The following is a 20068-nucleotide window of genomic DNA, read 5'->3' on the forward strand; positions in this document are numbered from 1 at the left end:
AGGCACAGCACGACCTCAGGGGCCCCCAGTCTGCCGGCAGGGACAGGACTAGAGGCCTCTCCCGTATAGGAGAGGAGGGCATTTGAAGAGATGCCATTGGATCTCAAAAACCTTCATGGATAAGTAGAGCTGTAGCTGCTCCATCCCCCTCAGAGTTTCCAGGTGTGAATGTGCCTCTTTTCTCTACTCTATCCATCCCCTAAGAAGGCAAACAGTTGGAGTGTAAGTTCTCAGTTCACCCAGCTACCACCAGGGAACCTCTGTTCTTCAGGTTCCCGCAACCCACTGCCCTCTTATTTTCCAGTCTCTCCCCAGCCAGCGGGACACCCTCCTAGATATCCCAGTAGGCCCATCGCCACATTGCCGAAGCTGTAGGCCACTCTCCAGAGCTGGGGTTCGAACGACTGCAGCTCTACCCTCTGCCACCCAGAAGTAGCCCATGGTCTTTGGGAGTGTCCCCTTCCCCAGCTAGTGTCGTCTTACCCAAATCTGCCCTCACCAAGGGCATCCTTCCTGATGAAGGGCACCAGTGAGAGAAGTGGGGGTAGAAGAACACTGGGCCCTGTGCTCCAAAGGGAGGAGGGGGAGTAAAAAGGGGCACTTAAGGTCCCTACCCACAGGCAGGCCCAGATAGCAGCTGGAAATACCCAAATGTTAATCACCAATTAGCACAGTTCAGCTGGAAAGGGAAACTTTATTACGTGTAAAATGGACTTAATGTGGCAGGAGCTGTGGGCTTAATTTCTTGAGATAAGATGCTTTTAAGCTAATCAGAGGGTTTGTGATACTAGGATATAAAGGAGGCGCTGCCGACTCCATGAGGCACGCTCCAAAGGGCCAAAGTTGGGAGGAAGAGACCCCCATCCTGTCCTGGAAGAGCTGGAAAGGACATCTGGTGAGAGAGCAGCTGGGACAGGGGACACTGGGGAGAGGTGCGCCTGTGCACCCCTGAGGTGCTCAGCACCGTGCATCTCACTTTCTTTCCCTCTATGTAAGAAATAAGAAGGTGGGGGGTGATGGTTCCTTTAACACCCAGGTGACAAAGGCAGGAAGATGAGGTCTGGCAGCCCACCCATCTTCAGCCTGGCTCTGGGGCTTGGGGGGAAGGCTCCTTACTGCTCTTCATCTCTGTCAAAGACCCCCTGGACAAAGTGCGGCACGCCCTCCGTAGAGGGGTCGGACTTGAGAAAGAATTTCCCTGAGTCCAGATAATAAAGTCTGACAAGGGGAGAGAGGGATGGTTCTACGTGTGCTCTTCACTTAGGGCAAGAGGGCTGTGATGATTTAGGTGACAAGAGAGCTGGAAGGCTGGCTGGTATGAACTTTGGAGGGCTGGGGGGTGGGGGGTGGAGAATCTTGCCAAACCACATGCCTGTGATGTCTGGCTGCTGGAAGCCGGGAAGGGGGGCTGTCCAGGCACACCCGCCTTTGCTGCCTTCTTCTGCCTGGATCTCTTCCCCACTGCCCCCTCCCACCCCACTCAGACTGCACTTCAAAACAAAACAGCAAGAAGGCTCAGCTCCCGGGCAGACCCCTTGTTCCTGTAGTTACTGACTGTCATGCCCTGCACTCCCCACCCTAACAGACACCCTGCTCCAGCCACAGAAAAGCTCCAAACCCCAGGGCTCAGTGTCCCCGGCTTTGAGGACCCCCACAGGCTCTGAGGTGCCAGCAGTGCATTGCCTGGCTGGCTGCTCCCTCAGCACAGTGCTTGCCCCTCATCCTGGTCCTGTTCTCTCTCCGCTCAGGAAATAACCCTTGGAAGATGCTGGCCATGAAGATCTCTCTGCTGCTGGTGTCCCTGCTCCTGGCCATGGTGCTAGGAGATAAAGAAGAGGGTCATTCCAGGTAGGGGTGAGGAGGGAGGGGCCCTCCAGGAAGGGGGTTGGGGATGACTGGCTCCTGGCTTTCAAGGGAGGCATGAGATCGGAAGGAATCCCAGGCCAAGAGGAGAGAAGCTCCAGGGAAAAATCGGCCAGAGAGTCTGAGTGCAGAGTGAGGACAGAATATTTACGGTGAGCTACTGTCGCAGCGGGAGAGATTGTGGTTAGACCTCTGGAAGGACTTCTCAGTGGCTGTGTCTGAAGTAGGTGACGGTAGCTCCCTTAACCATTCATTTATGTATGCATTTGATCAAATTTTATAGCGGACTCCCTGGGCGCCAGGAGGGGGCACACATTTGAAGAGTGGCCCACAAGGGCTGCCTGCCCTCGAGGAGCGTACAGGCCCAAGGGCAGAACAAAGAACCGCCTAGGCACCTTGCAAACTGTTGTGAGTACTTAGGAGAAGCTGAGAGTGTTAGGAATGAGCATGGCAGGGGGCTCCATGTTTGGGGGACCAACAGAGACCTATCCCAGTAAAGAGTTGGGCATTCTCGGATGCAAGGACAAGCCGCACGCTTGTGTAAATTCAGTGATGTAAATTTGAGACACGGCTGTCAGAAACATGTGCAAGGAGAGACAGTGTCATGGAGAAGTTAAGAACATAGACCTGGGCCCAGACCACTTGGGGGTAAATCCTGGATCTGCCACCTGTGCTGTGTGCTACGTTAATCTCTCTGTGCCCTGGTCTCCTCATTCACAAGAGGGGGTATGGATAGTGTCTCCCCGCTGGCGGCATTGTGAGGATTAAACGAGTGTGTGTTAGAGGGCTGTTAGAGGCCCTGACTCACGTGTAAGAGCTCACTATTGTTAACACTGACTGGGGACCAAAGACCTCAGCCAGGTGTGGCGGGGGCAAGGGAAGTCGAGGAGGGAACTGTGATTCAGTTCTTTGGGATAAGGGGGTCCCCCTGATCCCTCTTCGCCCAGAAGCCAGAGCCACACACACACCGAGGACACAGGAAGTGGGCCCGTAAGCTGAAAATGAAGTCCAAGCAGCTTAATACATGGATAAGAGGGTGTCTTCATAAAAACGGAGTCCCAAGAAATGCGCTGGCTTGTTTTCAGATGTTGGCCTCTGGTCAGAGACAGTCATTCACGCCGGCCTTGTGATTCCCTGCACCCCCTACCCCTTCATGGCATCCTGGTTTCTATGTCTCTCCCCTCCCCACCCCTCAGATTCCACACCAAGGGCAGAGGCTCCGGACCTCGAGGCCGCAGGTACGCCGAGGGGACTTTCATCAGTGACTACAGTATCGCCATGGACAAGATCCGCCAACAGGACTTTGTCAACTGGCTGCTGGCGCAGAGGGGGAAGAGGAACGAGTGAGTCGCTGTGCAGGCCCCTCCGTCCCGTGCCTCCTTCTGCCTTCCCGAGTCAGGCCAGGGACCCTACGTGGCCGTGCACAGCTCCAGGTGGCGCCTTTCACTTAGACGATGACAGGGAGCTGGACAGCATGGCGGCCCCGATTCGGGCCGCAGTCCTGTCTGGGGGCAGGACTAGGGCAACTTTCCCCGATCTTCACCTGGGGGACGGGGGCGGTGAAGATGGTAGGGCTCACCGGAGATTTCCAGAAGGCTGGGGATGAAGGCAGGGGAACTGAGGGGCTGGCTGCCAATGAGTTTTTGGTGGCGGCCCCTTCGGACTTTGGAAATAGAATGAACTGCCTTCATCCTACTTCCTTCTCTTTGCCAAATCTGTCCACGCCCTGCTGTTTGGTCAGCACGGTAGGTTCTGGAAAGCTGTTCACTGGCAGCAGAAGATGAGTAGTGGGGAGGTTGAGTGAAGGGAGAGGTACCCTCTGTTCCTCCACCCACTCCCTAATCTTTATCTTAACAGCTGGAAACACAGCCTCACTCAGAGGGAGGCCCAGGCCCTAGAGCTGGCCCATCAATCTAACAGGAAGAAGGAGGCCAGGGAGCAGCAGGGGTGAGTCAGCCCACAGGGGAAGGAGGGGTGTGGGGCCTCCTGACCCACCCCCACCTCATTGTTCCCTCTCCCAGACTCCAGAGTAGGGCCAGGCCCCAGATAAGCAGCCCCTTCCACTCGGAGTTCAAAGAGGGGTCTTCACTGAACACTTGGAGGTCAGCCTAAGCTTAAGGGAGCGGCCTGGAAGGAATGGGGGTGGGGTCCTGGGAGGAGTTTGGGGACCAGGGTTTCTAAGATTGATGACTTAGTGAGCGTGCAGGAGAGGGACAGTGAAAGAGACCTCAGGAACCAGCTTTCCCACTTCTCCCTGCCACATATCAAGAAGGATATTTATGGAACAGGGACCCTCCTGCCCATGGCCAGTCTCCTAAATTCAGTTACCCCTCTCTGAGAAAGCTGAGGAATCTGTGGCACAGATCACTGTGAAGAGTGAATGTTGCCCTGGCGGATAGCTCAGTTGGTTAGGGTGTTGTTTCAACACACCCAGGCGGGCTCCTGGTTCAATCCCCAGTCAGGGCTCATGCAACACTCAACCAGTGAATGCATAAATAAGTGGAACGACAAAGGGATGTTTCTCTCTCTCTCCCCCTTCCCCTCTCTCTCTCTTTCAAATACAAATTAAAAAAAAGAAAGGAGTACATATTCACCAAATAATCTCTTGGGGGTTCGGGATGCATTCTGGGATCCCTGCAGAGGTAGAGGGGCTGCACGCACCCCACCGGAGTGCTGCTGGGCTTTGCCTGTACTGAAGGGACTGCTCCCTGGCAGACAGATGGGTTGGAGCTTGAAAGCTGAGTGGCAGCTGTGTTGACTCCCTCCCCCACCCCCAGCTCCCCCCTGGAGTCCCAGTCCCTGTATTTACTCTCTCTGGGTGGGGCCCAGGCGAAGGCGGCCTGCCTGAGGCTTTCTCCTTTGCAGCTCCCTACCCAAAAAGCCCAGTGATGAAGATTTACTGAAGAACTTACTGATTCAAGAGCTGCTGGCCTGGATGGTGGACCAGACTGAGCTCTGCAGGCTCAGGTAGTAGAGTCGGGAGGCTTGGGCTGTCTTGCACGTGGTTATCAGCTTGAGCGATTGGATCAGACACAGGTTCAGATCTTCACCTTAACATGTGCTGGCAAATTCTTAGACTCTCTGACCCTCGGTGTTTTCATGAAAATCGGGGCTATTTAAACCACTTCATAGGACTGTTGCGGGTTTTAAGTAAGAAAATGCAAGGTAAAAGCTGAGAGCAACATCTGTAGAGTAATGAGAATTCAGCGATGTTGGCAACTATTATGACTGCTTGCACTTCTTCCTCAACTTCCTCCAAGTGAGGTGCTGCTCTCACCTCCCCTGCCCACCGGGCACACCTGCCCACCCTGTTTCCTCTGTTCAAGGGTAGAGCTTTCCCTCTGTACCCTTGAGCCGTGGCGCCTCCCCAGAGATGGAACCATATAGCTGGAGGCACGTTGCCCTTCTCTGTAGCTGCTACTGGACTCAATGGTTCTTAAGCACCCCACTAGCTAGGAAGGGCATCTATTCAATCTATTATGTTCTAGAAGAAAGGGATTGCTAAATACCATGGAGAGACCCAGGCCACCTGAAGGGTGAGACAGGATGCTCAATCAGAATACATTTCGACTTTGGTGCTAGGGAGGTAGAGAAGGATGGAGGGAACAAATGTGGGAGGACTTCCTGTAAGAGGATGAGAAGGGGGAGAGGAGTGTGACCAGGACAACAGAGAAGAGAGGATGAGAAAATGTCCATAGGGAGGTAGGTGGGTGACAGTCTCTGTGCTTTTTTTTTTTTTTTGTATCGTTTTGTCTATTTATACTTAAAAAAGTAATTTGGAGGTGGGAGCAGGTCACCTCTGGCGGGGCCCAGGGGAAATCCACTTTGCTGACTCCACGCTGATAACTGCCCTCCTCTCTACCTCTTCCCCTCCTCTCTCCGCTCCCCACAGGTTTCAGTGACTGACTAACCCAGCTCAGAACTGGACTCTGCCCTTCATGTACTCAGCTCCTGCCTCAGCCTCACTCCTGGGCACCCGAGAGAAGCCAAACCAATAAAGTTTAAGCTGAAATAAATCTTTAGGCTTCTTGTCAATATCTACTCAAATGTCTGCTGAGCACAAACAGGATGTTTGTCTGTGTGTGCTGCACGCAAGGAACAGAAGATGTGGCTCTTACCCATCTGCTAATCCACCTACTTACTCTACACGTGCTGGAAACTTACCATAAGCAGGGGCTGTGCTAGACACTGGGTGCCCAGCACCGAGGGAAACAGACAATCCTTGTCCCTGGGGGGGGGGTACAGTCTAGTGATGAAGATAGACATTGATCTTTAAACACACAAACGCAACAATCACATAACGTACTAAGTTAGGGGAAGAAAGATGAGGTTGCTGTGAGAAAGGCCAGAGAAACCTTCTCTAGATGGAGTGGGGAGTCAGGAGGGCCTTCTGGAGAAAATGACATGTAAGCTAAATAAGATCTGAAGGATAAAAATGGCCAAAGGATGAGTGGAACCTTAATACATATTAGCATTAAGGTGTTATTACTACAGCAAAATGGGCAATGGGGAGAACAGGACAAGTAGAGGCTGGACAGGTGGGCAGAGGCAGGGCTTTAAAGACCATGTTTCTATTTTGTTTATTTATTTTTAGAGAGAGGGGAAAGGAGGGGGAGAGAGAGAGGGAAAAATATCAATGTGTGGTTGCCTCTCACGTGCCCCCAACCGGGGACCTGGCCTGCAACCCTGGCATGGGCCCTGACTGGGAATTGAACCAGGAACTCTTTGGTCTGCAGGGCAGCACTCAGTCCACTGAGCCACACCAGCCAGGGCTGGAGACTATGTTTAAAGCTTTTGAATTTTATCCTCAGTGCAAAGACAAGTCCCTGAAAGGTTTTAAGCAGGGGGCGATTCAGAGAGGATCTATTTGCATTCCCAAACAGTCACACTGGTGACAGTAAGAATTATACTGAAATGTGCAGGGATGAGCGTGGGGGAGCAGCACAGAGGCTCCTGCAGGGTCCCAGGTTTACGCTAGGATGATAGTAGTGGGGGTGGAGGGACGTGGGCAAACTCAATTCATCCAAAAGTCAATGCCTTTATCTCCCTGTGTTCAGAGCCTTCCCACCCCAGCCGGCTGCCTCCTCCCAATGCCCCGGGTCTGCAGAAGTGCCTTCTTCCCCTTGCTTGGGTCTTTTCCTGGAATGTCCTCCCTGTCTCCCCTTGATCTAGTCACCTAGGGGAGACTGGAGTCAAACACACCTAGATTCCAATCACTTACTAGCTCTGTGACTTAGCAAGTTAGTTTCTTCTCTCTCCTATGCTCAGCTTTCTGTCTTTAAAAAGAAGATTAAAAAGTATCCACCTCATAGGATTAAAGTAAGTATTAAGATAACGTATGGCATAAAGTGGTCGATAAAGGTTAACTTTTGTTATTATTTTTTATTTATTTTCTAAATTTCATTTATTTACTTATTTTTAGAGAGGGGGAAGGAAGGGAGAAAGAGAGGCAGAGAGATATGTGTTTCTGAGAGAAACATCAATCAGTTGCCTCTTGTATGCACCCCAGCTGGGGACTGGCCTGCTACCCAGGCATGTGCCCTGCCCAGGAATTGAACTGGCAACATTTCACTTTGTGGGACAGCGCCCAACCAACTGAGCCACACCCGTCAGGGCTTTATTTATTTATTTTTTTAATCCTCAGCTGAGGACATGCTTATCAACGTTACAGAGAAGGGAAGGAGGGGAGAGAGAGGGAGAGAAACATCGATTGGTTGCCTTTTGTACATGCCCCATCCAGGGACCGAACCTGCATCCCAGGCATGTGCCCCAACCTGGGATGGAACCCATGACTTTTTGGTTTATGGGACGACGCTCCAATCAACAGAGCCACATTGGCCAGGGCTAACTTTTGTCATTATTATTCATGCACCTAAACTTCAGTTTAAAAACACAAGGGTATTATTTTAAAATCAGAGCGTGGCAAGCTGGATGGCTGAAGGTCTGGGCCAGTAACATAAATGAGCAAAATGGGGAGGGTGTAAGACAATGGCAAGGATGGGGATGTGAAAATGGAAGAGACACGCTCTCCTAAAAGCATTCTTGTGCCAAACAAAACTCTTTAGAGAGCTGAATTTGCCTGAGGACTGCCGGTTTGCCACCCCTTCCAGCTCTGACATACTTGGTTTCCTCTCCTCCAGACTCCTGGAGCCCTAAGAGCACGTGCCACATAATTTAGAGCATGCCTTTGTTCAAAGGGTGGGATCCTTCATGATAGAACTGCCGGGCTTGCAGAGAAGTTTGGATCTATACTTCTGGAGTCTTGGGGTGTCTCTGGAGCCAGTAAATCAGAAAGGGTTATTTAAAAAAAATTTTGTACAGTGTTCTTGCTACGGGGCAGGCGTTGTGCTTTCTTAAATTTTAAAAAATTTATTGAATTTTTGAGAGAGAGAGAGAGGGAGAGAAACATTGATCTGTTTTTCCGCTCATTTAGGCATTCATTGGTTGCTTCCTGCATGCGCCCTGACAAGGGTCACACCCCGTAACCTTGGTGTATCCAGATAGTACTCCAGGGGCGTCCAACCTTTTGGCATCTCTGGGCCACACTGGAAGGAGAAGAGATGTCTTGGGCCACACATTAAATACACAAACACTAATGAAAACTGATGAGCAAAAAAAAAAAAAAAAAGTTTTAAGTAAATTTATAATTTTGTTGGGCCGCATGCATAGCCATCCTGGGCCGGACACCTGTGCCCGGGGCTGTGCTCAGTCTTTCATAAACATTTTTTCAGCTTTCGAAGTTTTTTGTTTGTTTTTTGTTGTTCAAATTTATAAACATCACTTAAAAAAGTCACGGTGATCTCATTTAAAGCTTCATCACAACCCTTTCAGACAATGAAACCACAATAGCTGTTAACCATGCACTCCACTGCCTCCTCGAAGCAGACAATTAAAAACCTGTGCTCTTAGCCACCTTGCCAGAAGGCCAGTGAGTCACCGAAAGCAAGGAGGGCCTCGGTGATCATCAGCATTCATGGTGTACTGTAGCAGAGTGCTTCTGAGAGCCACCGGCAAACTGTCAGGAATTTTGAGAGCATGTTGTAAAACCATGGATAGCTTGAAATTGGCCATGGTTAGAGGATTTATACCAAGGAAATCAGCAAATGTTATAAATCAGAGCTCCTCCCTTCCCACCTAGAGAGGTGGTTGTTAAACATTTACCAGCACATTACTGGTTGGTGTAATTTCTCTAAAATTATCAAGGAGAACAAATGTGTCTGAACAAGGGAATGAGCACGTCTGCTTGAGGGTGGCAACGACGTTTGTCAAGGGCCAGCGTCTGTGCCTAAGGGAGCAGGTATGTGTGTGCATTTGAGGGTGCGAATAGAGAAGTCTGAGGTCATGGGTGTGAGTGAGGGATCAGCTTATGCATCTGAAGGAGTCATACAGTGGGAGTCAAAAAGTGACAAATGAAGCAGGCGTGTCTAGATGGTGTCAGTGTGTACTTAAAGGACCAAGTTTTCATGTCAGGGCGTGGTGTAGGAGGAGAATGAGGACACGGGGTCAGTGTATCAGTATGAGACTAGTGTGGTTTTTACAGAAAGGGGTGGGTAGGCATATTGGAGGAGATCAGCATGTACAAGGGCGGGGTCTGAGAAGGCTAGCATCTGCTGAGGGGGACAAATCAAGTCTGAGAAAGTTCGTGTACGAGGAGGCTTATGCAATCGGAGCATCGTGTCTGAGGGTGTGTATGAGAATGAACTGAAGGACGATTATGAAACACTGAATGATTGTTTCAGGCTTGGCCCTTGCATCCATTAACATTATATTCCGCCTCAAATAACAGAAAAACACAAAGTAACAGCGGCTTTAGCAAGACAGAACATTTCTCTTTCTTGTAAACATCCAAAGGCAGGCAGCCCAGGGCTGGTGTAACAATCTTGCTCCACGAAATCCTCAGGGACCCAGGCTCATAGAGCTCACAGCTACGATATCGATCTCTCTCTCTCTCTCTCTCTCTCTCTCTCTTCTCTCTCTTTCAAGAAGATTTTACTTATTTACTTTTAGAGAGAGGGGAAGGGAGGGAGAAAGAGAGGGAGAGAAACACTGATGTGGGAGAGTTACATCGATCAGTTGCCTCTCACGCGCCCCTGGCCCAAAACTCAGGCAGGTGCCCTGATTGGGAATTGAACCTACAACCTTTTGGCTTGCAGGCCAGTATTCAATCCACTGAGCCACACCAGCTAGGTCCCAGCTCAGCTTTTTCTGTAGATCATACCAGTACATCCAAATGACAACTGGCCATCTCTCCTGTGATGGCCTGCAGCCCTGTTCCCACAAGTTCAAAACTACTCTTAATTATTTCCCCAACTTCATGCTGTGGTCTCCCTGTCTCCCAATGGCACCACCCTTGATGCCCAAGCCAGAAAACTGAGGGTCCTGCTGACTTTTCCCACTCCCTCTTCCCCCATCTGATCAGTTTTGTCATTTCCCCTCTTAGTATCTCCCGACTTTGTCCCATTCTCTCTATCCTTATTGCCACTATCTTAGTTCTGGTCCTCATTATTGTTAGTTCATACTGCAGAAACTGAACTAAGTGTAGGTTGACACTACTTTTTCTAAAGCAAAAAATTGATCTTATTACTTACTGACTTAAGAGTCCTCCATTATTACCTCCTTCTTTGTTGGATCAATAATGCTATTGCAATCACCTGGGTGGGGGGGATCACCAATGGAACTTCCTGAACACACAGGTGACTACTACCACACCAGATCTGATGAACAACAATCATAGCTAGTATTCCCTGATGTGCACTAAATGACTTGTATACTTTCTGACTTAATCCTCACAACTTCGTGAGTAGTTGTTTTCACAGCCGCGGTAACTGCAACACAAGAGATTAAGGAATTTGCCTGAAGTTACTGGACCGTATGCAGTGGAGGTAGGTTACGGAGCCAGGCAGTCTAATTCCAGAGTTCAAGTTCTTAGCTGTAAGGCCTTCGCCGGTTAGAATCTATGCGTGTGACTTTCACAGGTAAGCTCCATTAGTACAGAACGGACTCTGGTTTAAGTTCTAAACGGAACCCTCGGTGCCCAACCACCGAGTGGGCGGCCGACGAGCATTGGTGGCAGTGGAGGGGCAGTCACGAAAGGATGAGAGAGTCCGAGACGTCCACTGGGCGGGGAACACAGGGCCGCACCAAGACAGCCCGGGGTCGGCATCCAGAGACCGTGCGTTCCCGGCCACTCGGCCATCAGCGAAAGGCCCCCTGGCCCCTGGCGGTGGGAGACTGGGAGCCCCGCGGCAGGAAGTCGGCGCGTAGCTTCCGGCGCGCGGAGATGACGTGAGGGCCGCGCTTCCGCTTTGGGGAGCCAGCGGCGGATCCCGGGAAACGGAGATCGGGGGTCCCGGCAGCGGGGTGGCCCGCGGGCCCACGCGGGGATGCACCGCCGCGGGGTGGGAGCCGGCGCCATCGCCAAGAAGAAGCTTGCCGAGGTGAGGGACAGAAGGCGGACCCACAGCCGTCCCTGACCTGCGGGAGACTGAAGTCTCTGGAGCAGAGTACTGTACGCTCACATCGCCTCCCAACAGTCTGACACGGGCTTCTCGGGTCCCCGGGAACGGAGTTTCTCCAACTTCCGGTAGATGGGAATGTCAGCATCCCCAGATCCACCAGCCCTTCCCCCCATTCCCCCAAGTTTGACTACAGACGAGTCGTCCATTCTACTTCCTCGTCCCCTTCCCTAAGAAGAACCATTTAAGAGAGACCCTCCTCTTTTCAGCCGAGGCGGTACAAGTGGGAGCCCCCAGCGTCCACTCTCAACTCACGCTGGTCTCTTTGTCTGACAGGCCAAGTACAAGGAGCGGGGGACTGTCTTGGCTGAGGACCAGCTGGCCCAGGTGAGTCGGTCGGAAGGCTGCAGGCAGGAAGGGGAAACCCCCGCAAGGCTAGATAGGACACCGTTGACATAAACTAGACTCTTTGGATTGAACTAAAAATAGGATACTTGGCAAGTCCTGATTTCTGGGCTCCTCATATCTTAGGTGACTTGCTAATAATAATAGTAGTAATAATAACAACTAATGTCTTTGAGTGATCACATGCTCATAGCCTCCCAGACTTGTGCCCATTTTCTTTACATAGACTGTCTTGTTCATTCACGGTATAAGGAAGGAGCACTATTCTTCCTAGTTTAAAAGTGAGGACCTGAGGTATTAATTCATTTATCCAAGGTTACATAGGTAGTAAGTGGTAGAGCTGTTTGATTTAGGTCTTTTGGAGTTTTTACTTTAAATGTCTAAGAACAACGTGGAAATATCACCGAACCTGCATACCCACCACCTCCACCATCACAGCCAGGTGCACACCAGTGTGTGTGAGTGATGGGGGTGTGGCTCCTGTGCAGTGTCTTCTTCTAACACGTCCCTTTCTGGGCTTGCCCTGAATTCACTCAGTTACTGTAACTGGTGAAGAAGAGGACAGGGAAATGGGCGCCTGAGCTGAGGAAAGACAGCAGACACAGGCCGTGCTCTTCAGAAGCTCCCACTCATGGTCAGGTGGCATGCAGGCAACAGCAGGAAACAATGACTGTAACAGTGTGTAAATTTCTAATATGTAGCAAATGGGATACTGGGTCGGAAGTGGTTACCCTTGGTGGGGTCGAAGGTAGGCTTTGTGAGAAGGAGTAATGCAAATAGGAAGTCAGAACCCCCCTCAGAAGATTTGTATTTAGCTTTGGAATGGAATCTGGTGGACCCACAGCCTCTCCCTCAGGGATTCTTTGGAGTTCCTCCTCGAGGAGGCCCATGACTCAGACTAAACTAGCACCACACACTCATACATGGCAGGCAGGCTTTTGCTCCTGTCCCGCCTTTCTGCCAGTGGTTGAAGATGTCCCACTGCATGAATACTGCATTCCCTCATTTTTAAGATAAAATGGATTATTAGGTTTGTCTTCAATTTAATAAGTTTTCCTGGGAAAAAGAAGTACCACAGCCCTGGCTGGTGTGGCTCAGTGGATTGAGTGCCAGCCTGCAAACCAAAGGGTTGCTGGTTCGAGTCCCAGTCAGGGCACATGCCTGAGTTTTGGGCCAGGTCCACTGTTGGGGGCAAGTGAGAGGCAACCACATATTGATGTTTCTCTCCCTCTCTTTCTCCCTCCCTTCCCCCTTCTCTAAAAAAAGAAGTATCCCATTAGATGTGCACATTGATTGTTAGCTGCATCCTGACTCAAGATCAGGAATGCATGGAAAAAAATTTAAGAATTGAGGAAACATCACAGCAACTCATTTCTGCTGACAGCAGAACTGTGAAGGAGAGGCAAGGACCCAAAGAAAGGGCAGAGAAGACAGCATAATGGCAGGCCTGGGGACATAGGCTGTTTCAGTCTTTGCCTTGCCACTTGGCCAGCCACTTATTTTTGGCATCTTATTTTTACCACCTAGATGGGCTGTCCCTAACCTCCCCCTTGTCCATCTTACAGATGTCGAAGCAGTTGGACATGTTCAAGACCAACCTGGAAGAATTTGCCAGCAAGCACAAGCAAGAGATCCGGAAGAATCCCGAGTTCCGGGTGCAGTTCCAGGATATGTGCGCCACCATTGGGGTGGACCCGCTGGCCTGTGAGGAGTTGTCTGTGGGAGCCTAGTGTTCTCCGAGGGTTCCAGAGGGACAGGCTACATAGTTGTCATCTCTGCTGTTACAGAGGCATCTTCCAGAAGGGCCTGCAGGGAGATACAGAAAATGTTGTCTTTAGGGAGTGCCTAGCAGGATGCTGAGTGCCCAGTTTGATGGGGAGGGTGGAGAAGCTGGAATGCAGTTTGAGAAGCCAGTGCACACGATTTTCCCTTGAATGATCTACAGTGGAATTTTTTATGGCTATTTTTTCCCTTTATTACAAAAACAACAACAACTTAGTTTTAATGAAAGTAATATGTGATCATGCAATCAACAAATGAGGGAAAAATGAGAGAAGGAAGTCTTCTGACTCTGTCCTGTAATTGTAGAGACAAAGTACTGTTAACAGTTTAAGCTATATCCCTCTAGACACCTCCATCATATTTATAAACTTCCTTTTACATACGTGGGATTAATGCTATAATTACAACCCTACAACCTGCATTTTTCACTCAGTATTGTCTTCAGCAGATTTTTGAATGCTAGGTCTGCGTATTTCTCTTAGCCTTGTCTAGACCATATGTCCCATTCCGTTTCACTGTAGGCTTTGAGAAAGGAAAACTCATTGTTACACTCTCCTGAGCCAGGATCAGCAGCCGAATAGAAATGCCTTTTAGATTGCCTACCCTTTAGAACGGCCTGAGCCTGTTCTTTAGCAGGCATCACCAAGAGTCAGATCGCATTGAGGACCCTAAGTAATAAACAGAACAGAGGACTCAGGCTAGGCAGGGAAGACTTCCCATAGGGTAGCTGTTTTAATCTAGCTTTGAAAGAAGAGGTGTAACTAATGAATAATAACCTAGCTTTTGTTTTTCTGTCTTTTAGCTGGAAAAGGCTTTTGGTCTGAAATGCTAGGCGTGGGAGACTTCTACTATGAGCTGGGCGTCCAGATTATTGAAGTATGCCTGGCCCTGAAGCACCGGAATGGAGGTGAGGGTGGCTAGGTTCTGTGGACTCTGAGAGGGAGAAAACCTTGAGAGGTTACCTTTCATACCCTGCACTCTGCAGGCCAACAATGTCTTGAGAAACATCTTAGCTCCTTCATGCAGTTGTATCCATGGGAGGTCTCCACGGCCAAGGGTAAATGGAATTACCTGAATGATTGTCTCCATTCTCCAAAGACCTTTGGCTAGGAAGGTCTAGCCCCGAGTCATTGCAGAAAATAGTAGGGAGGTAGGAAAATAGGGTATGGTGATGCCAGCTGAGTGTCTGTGCTGTCCAAAATGTGACCTTACATACTGTCATCCAGTAATGCCATCTTATTTATTTGATTTTTTTAGACAGGGAAAGGGAGAAAGGAGGAGAGGGAACACCACGTGTGAGAGTAACATAGATCGGTTGCCTCTCACACGCCCCCAAGTGGGGACCTGGCCCACAACCCAGGCTCGTGCCCTGACTAGGAATTGAACTGGCATCCTTTCCTTTCACAGGCCAGCGCTCAATCCCCTGAGCCACACCAGCAAGGGCTGGTAGCGTCATCTTAATAATCACATTAAATGGTCTGTTGAAGTTAAGAAAGAAAACTTAAAACTAGTTATAAATCATTGGTTATAACCCTGGCCAGATAGCTCAGTTGGTTAGAGCGTCGTCCTAACCAAGGTTGTGGGTTTGATCTCCAGTCAGGGCACATACAAGTAGCAACCAATGAATGTATCAGTAAGTGAAAAAATAAATCAATCTCTCTCAAATCAATAAAATTTTAAAAATATTGGTTATAAATAGACACAGCATTGATGTCAATAGAGCATTTATAGGTTTTCTTTTCAAAATTTTTATTTATTGATTTGAGAGAGAGAGAGGAAGGGGAGAGAAAGAGAAACACCGATCTGTTGTTCCACCTATTCATGCATCCATTGGTGGTTCCTCGTGTGTGTCCTGACTGGGGGTCGAACCCACAACCTTGGCGTATGGGGACAACACTCAGACCAACTGAGCTACCTGGCCAGGGCTAGTTTCCCCAAGATGATACTGCCCTTCTTTGGTTTATTTGGGGGAGCGGGGGGGTGGGTTTTTTTAGCCATAAAGGTAATCCTCCATCTACTTTCTGTCCCCCTCTCCAACAGGTCTGATAACTCTGGAGGAACTACATCAACAGGTCTTAAAAGGAAGGGGCAAATTCGCGCAGGATGTCAGCCAGTAGGTCTAACTTCCAACCCCTTGGCGTACAGAAAGGGCTTTAAAAATCAGGTGGATGTTATTTCTCCTCACTGCTTGTATGTCTAGGGTACTTTAGGAATCATTTTCATTCCTCATTATGATCAGGGGGAAAAGTTTTTATTTTGGAAAACTCAAAATACGGAGAGATATTTAAAAAAACAAAAACCACCCATTATTTTTCAACTGAGAGAATACAACTGTTAAATACTTTGGTATATTTCTTTCTAAGTATTTTTTTCATGCATACCTATGTATTTTTTTAAACATTCTTGGGTCTGTATATACTCCTGAGATGATTTGAGATCAAGGAGAATAGAGCAGGCACCGAGAGAGGCTAGGGAAGGGAGCTGGGGTCAGAAGATGGGTATAAATTGACTCCAATTTGAGAAAAGGTAAAAAAGGCTGTTGGTATGTGGGCTGGGTATGTGGTCTGCACATTTTGTAGGTTTTCATTTACCCTAATTTGAGTTAGTTGTGAACTAAGAAATCAGGAAGTCTGGCAGTACCGGGTCTGAATTTCCAAATGGCAGTAAACCGCTCTGGACTGTCCCTATTAAAATGGATAGACTTTCTCTATTTTGCCCTGGTTCACATTCCTCCCTGTTGTCTTCTCACGTTCAGCGCATTCATTCACACTTCCCAATGGACTCCCGCAGGCCCGATTTTTACCTCTGTCCAGTGTTGGAGTGGTTTGGTTTGCTGAGTGCAGACTGACCATCCCCTTGAATGTCCAAGCACCATTTGGTGCCCTTTAACCCTCTCTTTACCGACCTGTTTAAATGTGCAGCCTCTGGAGTCTTCTGTCAGGGTTTTCTGCCCAGGGCAGAGCTGAAACTGCATTGCTGCTAGGTCTGCTCTGCCAAGGGTCTTTAAGCAGCTCTTCCTCACCTTAGAGACGACCTGATCAGGGCCATCAAGAAACTAAAGGCACTTGGCACTGGCTTCGGCATCATCCCTGTGGGTGGCACTTACCTCATTCAGTCTGTTCCAGCTGAACTCAATATGGATCACACCGTGGTGCTGCAGCTGGCCGAGGTACTGCTGTGCCGTCTGAGTGTGTGTGTGTGTGCACATGGTGGCAGGGCCGTCTGGGAGGGGACTCTGGAATACCTTCGACCTCTCCATCACTCCAGTCTTTTTGCCGAAGCTGTCTGATGGATGCACTGCGCAGACCTGTGCTTATTTAGCAGGCATTTATTGAGCAGCTACAGTGCACAGCACTGGGCTGGGCTGTAGGCCATGTAAAGATGGGTACCACATAGTTCCTGCTCTCACGGAGCTTAGTCTAGTGGAGCAGGCACACGCGGACTAGTTGTATTTCCTTGGGTGGACAGACTCGTGGATGTCTTCTTAAAACTACTGTACGGACTCTTTAAAACAAACGTTTACTCTTGTTTGCCGACCCCCTCCCTCAGCGCGCCTTAAGCATATGCTGTCCTTCCCCAAACCCTTACCATGTATTTCGGGAAGACGCGTTCACGGAACGTAGAACAAAACTAAGTAAGGAGGGGCTTTTCTGGATTGGGGATTAGGTAGGGTGAGAGAGGAAGGGCCAAATGGGCTGAATATTTAAATATTTTAGATTATGAAGTTAATGATTATCACCGTTTTTTCCTATCAATTAATCATTCCAAATCTTCCCTTGTCACACTTAAAGGGTTCTCTGAGAAAGTCAAAATTTTACTATCAGGGACTCTACTTTTTAAGACTGAACCACTCAACCTGTCACCTGCAAGTCACCCCTCCTTTCCTCTGCCCCTTACTGCTGGGACCTCCAAACATTCTTCTTCTATGCTCAGGGGGGCTTTCTCTGCCCACAGACCGTTCCTCCTGCTGTCTGGATGAGTCAGTCGTCCCTGGGCAGATGCCGGGTTCTCAGGGAAAGCGCACACAACTGACTCAGTCCCCATTCTTCCTTCCTTCAGAAAAGTGGCTACGTGACTGTCAGCGACATCAAAGCCAGTCTTAAATGGGAGACAGAAAGAGCGCGGCAAGTGCTGGTATGTGACTTTTAGAATGGCCCAGAAAAGATGGGTCCCAGGTGGGAGGAGTGGGGTGGTCAGGGTCGTGGGTGCCACACAGACAGGAATTTCAGCCTTGTTCTGCTGGCCTCTCGCCTTGAAGGCTACTGCTGTCAGACTAGAAGTAACCCCAGCATCTCTCTGAAGGTGGCACTGAGAGGTAGAACTCAAAGGCAGGCTTCTAACCTTGACACATGAGCAGAGCCAGGCCGCCACTTCTCCTGGCCGGGGGGGAGGGGGGGTGGAGATCAATACCTGCTCTCTCCTGAACTGTAGAACTTGGTCAGATGGTTAATATAGTTTATACTGGCAGCTAACAGTTCAGAATGAAGGAAAGTTTTAGCTTATAATCACATCTAAATTATATAGGATTGCACATGTATCTATATATACTATTGCATATATAGTTTTATGTATACAAATCTCATGGTACTAGTGAGAGGTTACTGAGAGGAAGCAGCATGGGAACGTAGGGTTTTAGTACCTTCTTCCTTACCCAGTGAACCTGTGGACACATCATCTGTAATGGTAGCACACACATCTGTTTAATACTGGGCAGAACCAGCCCATCTCGAGCCTGCTTCCAGCTGTAGGAAGAGTCCATTCCAGTAGCAGCAATGTCCTTCCATTACCGTCTCCAAAAAGGTTTACCCGCGTGCTGCCCAGTAAATTAACTGAAAGGTAGCGATCTCCATTTCACTTCATGGAGTCAGTGATTAGCTCCAGGCCGTATAGCAGGTGTTTCTGTAGCCCTCCATCCCTTTCACAACGTCGCACTCCGTCTTCACCCTCTTTTCCAGCAGCACAGGTCAAGGCCAAACAGATCGGTCCCGTCTCTGTCAATGTGCGAAGGCACTCGTGCAGATTCAAAGTGAAAGCCCCACTGCAGCCAGAGTGGGGTGGGGATTCTCTGCCCGTCTGTGGGAACTCCCCTTTCTCACATGACTTCCTTTCCTTCTAGGAACACTTGCTGAAGGAAGGGCTGGCCTGGCTGGACCTGCAGGCCCCAGGGGAGGCCCACTACTGGCTACCCGCTCTCTTCACTGACCTCTACTCCCAGGAGATTACAGCCGAGGAGGCCAGAGAGGCCCTCCCCTGACCCTGGGAGTATGGACGCGGGGGGCAGCAGCAGGCAGGGAGAAGAGGGAGGACCTGATAGTGAATAAAAACTGGACAACTTTGTTAAAAAAAAACACAACAAAACCCACAAAAAAGATGTTCCAAGTTTTTTTCTTCCCCCAATGTTCTTCACTTACTACTTTATTTCTTTTTAAAGTGCCTTCACATTGCATCTTTATTGGAGAAAACCTCATTTATCCAGTAAGGATAGCCTGAGTAACACAGGTAACAGTGAGCACGTAAAATGACTTGCACAGGTCACCTACAAGTCCACGGTAGGCCATCTGTCTCCTGGCTAGACAGTTCTGTCGCTTGGTAGCCCTGAGACAAATTACAGCCTCTGTTAATCCAAACCTCTTCCTTACAGACATGTTTCTCTCAAATGAGCAGACCCTAATAGGCTAGTAGATTATATTCACTCTTCCAGCTTCCTCTTGAAGAGGTTCCAGGTTATGACAGACTCGGCTGAGTGTGAAGGAAATAGAGGTTAATGTTAAATGGTGGTTAGAGGGAAGAAAACAATGAGGTTTTAGGGAAACCAACCGATAGTGAATGCGGTATTTTCAAATTCCTGACCAGCTTTCCCTCCCATACTGATCACTAGGCCCCTGCTAGCCTTACGGGTGGGAAAGGAACTCACAGAACACCTGCTCTGTGACCATTTCTACACACACCTCAATCCTCTCAACCACCTTGCAAAATCGCTATCCTCAGCTTTGCAGACAAGGAGTCTAATGTGACCACCGCCCAGGTTTAGCAGCAGAGCCAAAGCTAGAGCCTAGGCCCACTAACTCAAGCCCACACTTTGTGTGGCACAGACTGTTCAGTCAAGACGAAAGGCAAAGGCCTTCAGTAGCAAGTCAGAAAGGTAGTGAAGAGTAGGAAGGCTAGCTAACCCGTTGCAGTCTGAATGCTACATTCCCAAGAAGGTATGGCTTAGTACAGGAAACCAACCCAATGGATTACCTATCCTAAATCACCCTTCCCTTAGCGTACAGCCTGAGCCTATCCTTACTTCCGTCTGTCCCCATAAGACACGGTCACTTTGTAGTTTTGGTGTAGGTTATTATTCCTTTGGAAGCCACTGATGCTACAAGGGCATTCCTCTCGACTGCCAGAGCTACAGCCTCAAAAAGACCCTACTTCTGGTTGGTGGAAAACTGTCACCAGCAGCCCTGCTCCCACCCACAGCATGTAACTTGGTTTTAGCTTCCAGACAATTCACTGAGCACTTTCTGACCTAGGCAAGGTGTGTGGTTGGTACCCCGTTCTTCCTTTACACAAGCCCT

The 20068-nt window shown here is 49.4% G+C and overlaps 2 protein-coding genes across 5 annotated transcripts; both read left to right on the top strand.

Annotated features, from left to right (window-relative positions):
* Positions 1-837: 837 nt before the first annotated feature.
* Positions 838-5872, top strand: GIP (gastric inhibitory polypeptide). 2 transcript variants are annotated; one of them, XM_045182127.2, is made up of 6 exons: positions 838-895; positions 1749-1848; positions 3060-3206; positions 3721-3810; positions 4729-4830; positions 5756-5872. In XM_045182127.2, exons 2-6 carry the CDS (start codon positions 1766-1768, stop codon positions 5763-5765), a joined length of 432 nt encoding a protein of 143 aa, XP_045038062.1. In that variant the 5' UTR covers positions 838-895; positions 1749-1765; the 3' UTR covers positions 5766-5872. The 2 variants fall into 2 exon arrangements, with proteins under 2 accessions (XP_045038062.1, XP_045038063.1); XM_045182128.2 differs by lacking the exon at positions 5756-5872 and having other exon boundaries at positions 4729-4834.
* Positions 5873-11143: 5271 nt separating this feature from the next.
* Positions 11144-18853, top strand: SNF8 (SNF8 subunit of ESCRT-II). 3 transcript variants are annotated; one of them, XM_024572998.4, is made up of 8 exons: positions 11144-11300; positions 11655-11705; positions 13289-13427; positions 14308-14412; positions 15546-15618; positions 16533-16674; positions 17565-17639; positions 18622-18853. In XM_024572998.4, the coding sequence occupies exons 1-8, from the start codon at positions 11247-11249 to the stop codon at positions 18757-18759; spliced, it is 777 nt and encodes a 258-aa protein (XP_024428766.1). In that variant the 5' UTR covers positions 11144-11246; the 3' UTR covers positions 18760-18853. The 3 variants fall into 3 exon arrangements, with proteins under 3 accessions (XP_024428766.1, XP_024428767.1, XP_053766673.1); XM_024572999.4 differs by having other exon boundaries at positions 11292-11371; XM_053910698.2 differs by lacking the exon at positions 11144-11300 and adding an exon at positions 11377-11446.
* Positions 18854-20068: the final 1215 nt, after the last annotated feature.

This window comes from Desmodus rotundus, chromosome 9, assembly GCF_022682495.2.
Source record: "Desmodus rotundus isolate HL8 chromosome 9, HLdesRot8A.1, whole genome shotgun sequence".
NCBI lineage: Eukaryota > Metazoa > Chordata > Mammalia > Chiroptera > Phyllostomidae > Desmodus > Desmodus rotundus.

What these genes read in the sequence shown, in the direction of transcription:
- GIP (XM_045182127.2), top strand. Translation starts at nt 1,766, where the DNA reads ATGCTGGCCATGAAGATCTCTCTGCTGCTGGTGTCCCTGCTCCTGGCC. An exon ending in CAGAGGGGGAAGAGGAACGA is followed by an intron (nt 3,207 to 3,720) that starts GTGAGTCGCTGT and finishes TTATCTTAACAG; the next exon opens with CTGGAAACACAGCCTCACTC. An exon ending in GAGGCCAGGGAGCAGCAGGG is followed by an intron (nt 3,811 to 4,728) that starts GTGAGTCAGCCC and finishes TCTCCTTTGCAG; the next exon opens with CTCCCTACCCAAAAAGCCCA.
- SNF8 (XM_024572998.4), top strand. Translation starts at nt 11,247, where the DNA reads ATGCACCGCCGCGGGGTGGGAGCCGGCGCCATCGCCAAGAAGAAGCTT. An exon ending in CTGAGGACCAGCTGGCCCAG is followed by an intron (nt 11,706 to 13,288) that starts GTGAGTCGGTCG and finishes TCCATCTTACAG; the next exon opens with ATGTCGAAGCAGTTGGACAT. An exon ending in TTCGCGCAGGATGTCAGCCA is followed by an intron (nt 15,619 to 16,532) that starts GTAGGTCTAACT and finishes TCCTCACCTTAG; the next exon opens with AGACGACCTGATCAGGGCCA.